The 9,711-nt window shown below is 34.7% G+C and overlaps 2 protein-coding genes across 3 annotated transcripts in view; one reads left to right on the plus strand and one right to left on the minus strand.

Annotated features, from left to right (window-relative positions):
* Nucleotides 1-1,834, plus strand: part of LOC107660463 (netrin-1-like) — a 62,056-nt gene extending 60,222 nt beyond the window's left edge. For both annotated transcript variants that reach the window (XM_016449767.1, XM_016449768.1), the window contains one exon: nt 1,353-1,834. In XM_016449767.1, coding sequence (XP_016305253.1) covers nt 1,353-1,681 — 329 coding nt within the window. In that variant the 3' untranslated portion in view covers nt 1,682-1,834. The remainder of the gene's footprint in view (nt 1-1,352) is intronic.
* A 2,680-nt stretch (nt 1,835-4,514) lies between these two features.
* The window catches only part of LOC107660464 (syntaxin-8-like), a 70,183-nt gene continuing 64,986 nt past the window's right edge, over nt 4,515-9,711 (minus strand). Inside the window, exon 8 of the mRNA XM_016449769.1 lies at nt 4,515-5,045. Coding sequence (XP_016305255.1) covers nt 4,981-5,045 — 65 coding nt within the window. The 3' untranslated portion in view covers nt 4,515-4,980. The remainder of the gene's footprint in view (nt 5,046-9,711) is intronic.

Genomic DNA, 9,711 nt, shown 5'->3' on the forward strand with positions numbered 1-9,711 from the left:
TTTTTATTCTTTTTTTTTTTTTTTTTTTTGCTATTAAAGAACTTTGGAAATCCTGGCACCTGATACAAATGAGAAGTTTAAGCTTAGGCTAGTGGGAAGCTGTGTGTAAATGTGAAAAGGGATCCTTATAATGGTAATAAAGGAAACTTGTGAAAAACGTGAATTCTAGCCTTAAAATACAGAGGAAAGTATGTAAAGGGACAGATACATAAATAGACCACCAACCATTAACCTGCATGATACAGGCTCAGTCTTAGTCAAGCGCAAAGCATTACGCAGACGAAATTAAATCTGTCTGTTTTGCCTTTTTTGTAAGGTGTCTTTTTTTTTTGTCAAAGTCACCTTACAAAGCACCTTGAAGGCTATTAATAATGAAAGGGGAACAGCATGAGTCTACAGGCAGTTTAAGCAGATTTTGAGGATTCACACTTGCAAGGAATCTCAAACTGTGGCGAGGTTTGAGTTACATGATTTATTTGAAAGCACTTTAAACTGAAGGTTGACCTGCATTGCTGAGGCAAACGAGACGATACAAACGACTTAATCAGAATCAGAGCCAGACTCTGAACATGCAGGAGAACTATCATTTCAGTCGTGGCTGTTAATTTAGGCACACGGCACATTTTATGGCACAGTGTATGTATATGTATTTATGCAGCAAATATTTTAGGATAAAATTTACATATGCAGTGGGGTCCAAAAGTCTAAGACCACACACAAAAACTGCAATTTAAAATGTAATTTAAACCTGGAAATTAATAGACAAAAATGTAGGAATTTGAACATTTTAAAACAACAGCAGTAACAAAAAAGGGATTAAAAATTAAAAAGAAGAAATAGTTTATTAGTTACTAATTAATAGTAAATTAATTAGCATTTTTCTGTTCAACTTTTGTGCTGATAATATAATTTGTAATAGAAACATTTGTATTAAATTATATATATATATATATATATATATATATAAACACTAGTTGTCTCAGACTTTCAGGCCTCATTATGTATATAAAAGAACATGTACATTTATATATGTTGTGCAAATGGCCAAATTTCAAGTTTAAACATGTTGAACCTTTTTTTTTTTTTTGGTCCATTCACAGATTAATTTCAGTGGTCCTGCTATATGACGAACGAGTTTTAAAAAGTACAACAATATTCCATGTAGTTTCTCAATTCATATCGTCTAAAGTAGTTTTAAACGTTAACGTTTTGATCGTTTCTATTTGAATTAAATGAAGTCGTTTTAAACACCACAGGACACTGCTGAAACTGCTTAAAATATAATGTCGCCCATCTGTATTAATACAGGAAAAGTAGCTAATTCTGTTTCGCATTTTCTGTTATTCTACCAGCTGTTCAGGTCCATGTCCTAAAGGCAGACAAAGCCGCCGAGTGGTGGAAGTTCACCGTCAACATCATCTCTGTCTACAAACAGGGTGAAAGCCGAATCCGCAGAGGAGATCAGTTTTTGTGGGTCAGAGCAAAGGATGTGGCCTGCAAGTGCCCGAAGATCAAGCCCGGAAAAAAGTACCTGCTGCTGGGCAACGATGAGGATTCCCCTGGACAAAGCGGTGTGGTGGCAGACAAGGGCAGTCTGGTCATTCAGTGGAGGGACACTTGGGCTCGAAGACTACGGAAGTTTCAGCAGCGGGAGAAGAAAGGAAAATGCAAGAAAGCATAGTGAGGTTGAAATGGAAAGAGGTTGTCATCAAGAGCTGGACAGAGAAACAACAGACGAGTGGTGGATGAAAAGATGATAAGGGAAAGGAAGAGAAGAAACAGGAGGGACTTAGCACCGCTACTTTGAATAAAGGCATGAAGAGACTAACTTTTTTTTTTTTTAAATAGGAACGTGTGAAGGAGTTCACGATGCAGTTTTCATTTCTTATTTGTTTCCTTCAAGATTTGTTTGCCAATTTTGCACCTGTGTCCAGCATAAAGAAAGGTATTTTATGTTAAATGGCTTTCAGATCCATTTTGGACCGTTTCAGTCTGGTTGAGAATCAGACTAAGCCATAATCAATATTCTAAAAACAACCTGGGGATTGATACATCAAAAATCGGAGAACATTTTTACAGCAATAAATAAATAAAGTAACAGTTCTTAATTTACAAAAATAAAGCATTTTTATTAATGAGCTTTAGCGTTTAATAATTCATATGCTCTAACTTATGCATAATGCATAATGGCATCTGAGATGCCAACATTTCAAAAATGTCTAAATTCGGGTTTCGGTAGGAATTTTTAATATGACAGATATCAAAACTAATTTGCTCTTCTTAAGCCAATTTAAAATATTCTTTTTTCAAGGTCTGAAAAGTAGTTTAAAAAGTATCACTTTGTAACAACCTGCATGAAAAACACAATTTTATGCATATATTTGTGCATATTGTTTTTAGAATTATTCATTCAATTATTGTTGCAATTTTTGTTGCGGTTTATCATTAAATTCAGCTGCAAACAGAATGAAAAGGACAGCATAGAAAAGCTCTTGTACAGTGTAACATGTATAATATTTCAAATAACACTACTAATCTTTGAAGACTGGTGCTGCTGGGTTTTACCCAGATCACGACAGACTCTGAATCTGTCCCAGCAAATGAACAACAAAAGCAAATCAAGGTTTCTGTTTAATGTACGTTTCAGGCTGCCTTTTTGTTGGTGGTGGCCCACAGTTCGCTAATTCAAAGGTGAAAGAATCCTCTAACAGTTGCTGAAAAGAAGCTTTGTACATTTTTAAAGTAGTGCCCGTTCTCTTCAACGGACACAAATGTTTGGTAGAATTATTATTATTTTCTGTTTAAGCCATGTGTCGTGAGTCATGCCACATTTCTGTACTCATAAGTGTTGACAACTGTTTTAAGATCTATAAAAAATGTAATAGCATGCTTGTATAATTCCTAAAATTATTAGCATGGATTTACAATTATTTTTGAACTTGGAATAAAACCACCATGTATATTTTTGTATAAGACATGATGACTGAGGCAGATGACTCTAAATACAAACATAATTTCTTGCTCCATTTGATGCTCTGATTCAACTGTTTATAGTCCAGACATGGATGATGATGTCCTTTTGTTAAAACAGAACTTCAATGCGACGAGTCCACTGTATAAACAGGCCTTTCCGTGAGTCCTGAAAGTGTTGGTAGAATGGTGTGTACAGTTAATATTTTTCCTTGTGTGTAAAACAGTATTTAGAAGTGTACGAATTACCTTTAACTAGTATTCATTAATTAGCATTTAGTTTTGTAAAGCAACAGCATCTCTCCTTTAAAATGTCCATGTTCATTAGGGTCTGTGAATGTAGGAATGCATGTACAGTAATGTTTCGCTACAATAGAGAATTCTCTTCACTGTGAGAAACGCTGCTCATACACACACACGCACACACACACTTCTTGTTACTAATGAGACGGACGTTCTCTAAAGTACAGCTTTTGCACTGATCTTTGAGGGTCACTTGACGTTTTCTTGTGTGGTCAGTCCTTCACAGATCAGTAAGAAAATAAACCGCAAGAACTGATCGTCTCAGCATCAAATAAAAAAAAAAAAAGGGAGAGAGAGAAAAAAAAAACAGATTTGATGAACGGTTTACGTGTGCAGTAATTATCATCTTTACTCAATGATTACTTCTTGTAAATGTACACAATGTATGACATACAGATATTTATACATATGTTGTATTTACCGGTTCCAAACAATATTCGTAATACCACATGTACATGTATTTTGTTTGGCACTCAGTATCTTAGTGCACACTCATTTTTATTTTAAGTATTCCAATGATGTAAATTTATGTTCAGTTTTTACTTTTCGCAGCAGTGGAACGATGGCTCCTGTATTTGACATTACCAGCAGACCTTCCATACATTGCTTCTTGTTCATATAATGAATTGTAAATTTAGCTGTGGCAAATACAAGACGTCTGCAATATTGTTTTACAATGCATACTAATATATTATGGTTATTATAAGAAAATATTTAATGACACAAGACATTGTGAATTTTTTTTTTTTTTATTACAGTTTGTGGTTGTTTAGATGGTTGTGATTAAAATCCAAAGGGGAAGATAACTACTGAACGCCAGCCTGGTAGAACTACATTCAGCATTCATTTGGAATAAAATCTCAAAACATTACTAGTGTGCCTTTTCATTTTTTGCCCCTGCATATAATTTTGATTTAAAAAAAGTAATAAATTAAGATTTGTTTGTATGTTACGGTTATTACGGTAAAGATTTAAGGAAATAAGAACAACCGTGACAAATGTTAAAAAAAAAAATATATATATATATCATCAGCACTAACATGTATGACAATATCTAATTTAAGATTTTATCCCCCCCCCCCAAAAAAAACAAACAGCTGAGACCATGCTGTGTTAACTACATTTATTAGAATTTCTAACCGTCACATTTTCAGGCTAAAAACTATTTACAGAAAAGTGTTAATGAAAAAAAAAATACTTACGAAATAGAATCTGAACTGTAAATCTAGTTTAGTGGATAATGAAAGAGAAGAGAAAAGATAATACATTTTAATTATACTGTATATACATATATTTTTGTATTGCTTTGTGACTCATAGGATGGATTTGGATCATTTTCTTCACTGCCAAACAAAGAATTTAAATAGGTTTTCCCTCCTTGGAGCATCTCGAGCTCATGGTTATATTCATAGTATTCAAAAGCTTTCAAAGCTCTTTTCTATTTTTCCTTCCATTCCGAATCCTACTTTGATCATTATCTGAGGAGCTAAGAATTTTAGTTCTTCATAGTGGTCCATTCCTTGGCTTTAACCCAGTCATGGGTTCCATTCTTTTCATAAAAGAGGACAGGAGAGGGGTTTAGAGATGTGTGTTTACACATACAGCCTGCTTGAAAGCGGAGTATCTCTCGTTCACCTCAGACGGCTTTTCTAACCGTCTCTGCAGTCCGTATATGTGCCGTCTTTCTCTTCAGAAACATCCTCTTCATTAATTCTGCCAAGCAGCCACGACAATGATGGCGATGAGGAGAAGAACAATCACCACCAGCATTCCTGATTCAAAAACACACACAAAACATCTGAATGAAACATTCATCATTTGCCAGGCAAAAACACGACTGATCTTTAGCACATGTGCATCCCTTACCAGCTGCACCGCAAAAACTTTAGAAATCTGTTGTTTATCCTCTGCGACTACAATCTGTTTCTCAGAGAAACATAATGTAATCGACATGTTTGACTTCCTGAAACACTTCAAAAATGCCTTACTATAATTTAAATGGTTTATTCGTTTTATCCCATTCATTATTTGCATTTTTCAGTGATCACTCATTAAAATAAACACAGTAATGACTCCTAGATGGGGCTTCTCAGCCCTGGGTTTGATTCAAACTCAAGATCAACACTAACTGATGGTGAGAATGACAAACAAAATGTGCTGAAACTTTCAGCGACGCATCTGCCTTTCATTAATCCTTCCGATAGTCAAATTTCTCATATACTCCGTGTCACTAGAGAATTCCATGAAGGTGTCGGGAGAGGATGTCTCATCTCCTGTGAGTCACTGACATCAGCCAGAACAGTCTTACATGTGTTACAGATCGGCTTTTACAAAGCTTATAGTTCCGACTCTAAAATGAGACACCTTTGAAGTTGTGAAACGCCAATAAAACCACAACTATGAACTGTGACTGAACATTCTACATTATTGAGTTTAAGCCAAGCCTATAGTTATAGGCTTCTAACAAAAGTTTTACAATTATTATTTATAATTATTGAATTTAATGATATATTGAACATGGCCTTGTTTTATTAGCTCTTTAATAAAATTATACACTCTTTGTTTAGTTGCTGTCAATTGCCTTTCATGCCCTGGGATGTATCAACACTGGTTAGGACTTCTATAATATGCACAGGATAATTGATTAAATAGCAGGCTCATTTTAACTGTCATTATACTTAATGTAAGGGTGATTTTTTTTTTTATATAATGCAAATCTGATCTCTTGAAATTGTATTATTTTTCAATCAATGTTAAAATATTTATCACGTCTTGACTTCAAATCCTCAACCAAGCCTAATGGATAACACAAATTAAGTAGGCCTATCAGTTTAAATTCAAAAAGTAAAAATAAATTGTTTCTGAATTAAAATGTACAAATACTGACTGGTTTGCTAATGACTTCTAACACAGTATCTACACCTCAGATTATGATGTAAAATGTTAAAATTAAATTTATGACCGAATTTGATTTTTTTTAAAGATTTTTTTCTAAAATGTTTGGCATGACAGAAATATTAGAGAGCAATTGTGTTATTAAACAAAAACAAAAAAAACTGTACATATAAAAACCAAATTAACTGAAAATATTAAATGCTGATATGAAAAAAGCTAAAAATGTAAACTTGTTCTGGTTTTTAGCGTAACATTTTATAATAATTAATGAATTTAGAACTTGTTATATATAACACGTTAAATAAAATGACCAATTTTGGGAAATTGTACCTTTCCTATTCTTAATTTGTATAAGTGAACAATGAAACACAATAAAAATCATTTACAGGTACTGTATTAAAATGTATCCTTTAATACTAGAACACTAAAATCCTCCTAGAAGAGTTCCTTAGAGAGCAATTGTGTTATTAAACACAAACAAAAAAAACTGTACATATAAAAACCAAATTAGCTGAAAATATTAAATGCTGATATGAAAAAAGCTAAAAATGTAAACTTGTTCTGGTTTTTAGCATAACATTTTATAATAATTAATGAATTTAGAACTTGTTATATATAACACGTTAAATAAAATGACCAATTTTGGGAAATTGTACCTTTCCTATTCTTAATTTGTATAAGTGAACAATGAAACACAATAAAAATCATTTACAGGTACTGTATTAAAATGTATCCTTTAATACTAGAACACTAAAATCCTCCTAGAAGAGTTCCTCTATTTTCAGATCACCCATATACATTTTTTCAATACACACAATTTTCTGACTATGCTTGTCTCAAGCGTATCTAACTTCAGTGCTCCCTTTGTTTGTGCAAACTCTCTAACAGCAGACGTGCCATCATCTGTCACGTCATTTCAAAACAGGCTTATCTCGGCTAATTAGGCAGGATTTTTGACATATGCACTGTCCGTCATGGACACTGGCTTGTACTGTATTTGCAGCCGGATTCAGTACTTTAGTTTACATTTCTCTCATAGTTTGGCTCGGTGGCTGTGTGTTCCCACTGGAGATCATAGCGCCAGCTGGCCTGCACTCAGGCACAGGGCAAAAGGAAGCTGTGCTGAACTACCTTACACTGGTATTATGAAATAGCAACCTACCAAAGCCTGCTGCGGGTAGGGTGTGAGTTAGGAAATAATTTTGACTGTGACTAGGAACAATGTCAGATATTCAGTGAACAGACCCCTATCCCAATGGACAGTTCCACATTTATTTAACAGAAAACTGGCAAGAGAAGTGAAATATCAAACATCAAAAAGAAAAAAAAAAGGGTCCTTAAATATCCATTGAGCTGGTAAACCCATAGAAAGACATTTTACAAGATGGGGGAAAAAATTTTACTCTCCAAGCGAACATGATCTTTTCTGTATAAAAAGCCAAATGGCAAAATCTCATTCAGATTTAAATCAGCCTAAAGAACATTGTATAAAACAAACCATCATTCACACTGTCAAGACTTCTGGGCTTTAAAGTGAGCTTCACACCCAGGCTTGTCTGTTTGCTCCTCTTTTCACCTCTGCCAAACTGTCACAGTCCTATAAGTAATCAAATAAGCTCTGTAACCCAATCACGCTGGCCCAATGACAACAATAATATTTGCTAGACAAATAGATTAGTGTGCACAGAGGGCAGAAGACCTGTGTGGCCACCCAGGGGGCAGAACAAAGGACACGCATTCTTCCCAAGCGTCCTTTGCTTATTTAAAATCAAAGCCGAGGGAAAAAGAGAGACCTGTGAGGATCTAAACTTCAACTTGTCATAGTCAGGGGCCTGAACACTCAGAACAAAACATAAGATGGGCCTGAACTTTATTTTACTCAATAATTCTCTGACCAGATCATTTTCATCTGCCTGTCAATGCTATTCCTAATAGCCCTTTTTTTCTTTTTCATCTTTCCAAAGAGGATGGTTGTAAAGTATTTGGCTGTAGAATGTAAACAAATTAAAAACTAATTACACGAATGAAGTAACACCAGATTTCATACATTACAATATGATGACGCGTTTGGCCTTTTTTTTTTTTGCCATTTAACTGCAGTACTAAAGTCTAGGGATGCACCGAAATGAAAATTCTTGGCCGAAGCCGAACAAAATGAAACACTGGGCTGAATACCGAATACGGTTTTTCACATTTTTCCACCATGTAGGCCTATTTTGCCTTTTTTTTCACCATTGCATTAATTAAATTGCCAAAATGTGCTTTTTACTGTTTTGTCCTGCTTTTCAAATAAAAACTATTACAAAACAACAATAATAAATGTATTAATAGAGCTGTTGTAGGGTAATTATTATTATCGTCTTACTTTTTTATTTTATTTTACAGACCGACAGTAAAATTACAATACAATCATTTATGAACGTCGATGGAGTTGTTGCTTTTTCTCTGCTTTTATTTTGGCAGAATCCCGCAGGAAGATCTCAGTTCTTCTTTTTGTTGACAACAGCATGCAGATTTATAAATGATTCTCATTACGAATTTGGGAAGATGTTTGTCGCACGTATCACATTGTCACATGCCTTTAAAAAAAATTCACAAAAATGTTACTGAGCAACTGACGAGTAACAAGTTCAGCGCAGATTTTCCTGGTGCTTTGGACTTTGAACCCTGGCGCCGCGAGCTCGTGCAGCGCTGTCAGAATACATGCAATTCGTGCGTGCATTAGAAAATATAACATTCTGCGGTTTATTTACTAATCGTTTAAAGGTAATTTCGCGATTTCAATCATCATACAGTAGCCTAACCACCAGCATTAGCCACCTCTTCTTCTCATCGGAGACGTGATGCAGCACTCGCTGTCGGTGCTTCGTGCTTGTAATGATTTCTGCGTCTTTCTGATAGTTTTAAATACTTTCACACTGCCGACATGTTTGCTGCATTAGTGCGTGCCTCTATTTGATCGCGTTAGTCATTGTTCGGTATATATTATTCGGCCGAACACCGAAATAAATTTTTTTTGCTATTTTCGGCCGAATAATTTCGGTTGCCGAATATTCGGTGCATCCCTACTTAAGTCCACATTTCTGATGTAAAAAATCGTTGGTTGTATTCTAAGCTGAAGTCATATGGTCTATAGCTATACACTACCATTCAAATGGTTAGGGTGTATATATAACACACCAAAACCTAGGAATAAACAGGAAAAAAAGCAGGAATAAACTAATCTCAAATAGACAATAGAAAGAAAATTAGCAGACACTTACAGATACAACAGAACAACTGATGCTATAAGTAAAATATCCTCTTCTAGAACATACAGCATAAAGCGAACACCCATACAGTCCGAAAATAAGACAAATACAGCAGAGACATACTGTATAAACCTTGTGTGGCCACAGGAGACAATGATCAGACAGCTAACGAGATTTTAAAAGTGTTGTGGCATCGTATTTTTCAACATTTTCTTTCCACAAGACAAAGACAAGTGTCAAACAAAGTTGGGAAACGTGAGGAGTGAAGTGAGTCATGGAACACAAGCTGAAA

Source organism: Sinocyclocheilus anshuiensis, unplaced genomic scaffold, assembly GCF_001515605.1.
Source record: "Sinocyclocheilus anshuiensis isolate Anshui unplaced genomic scaffold, SAMN03320099.WGS_v1.1 scaffold1975, whole genome shotgun sequence".
NCBI lineage: Eukaryota > Metazoa > Chordata > Actinopteri > Cypriniformes > Cyprinidae > Sinocyclocheilus > Sinocyclocheilus anshuiensis.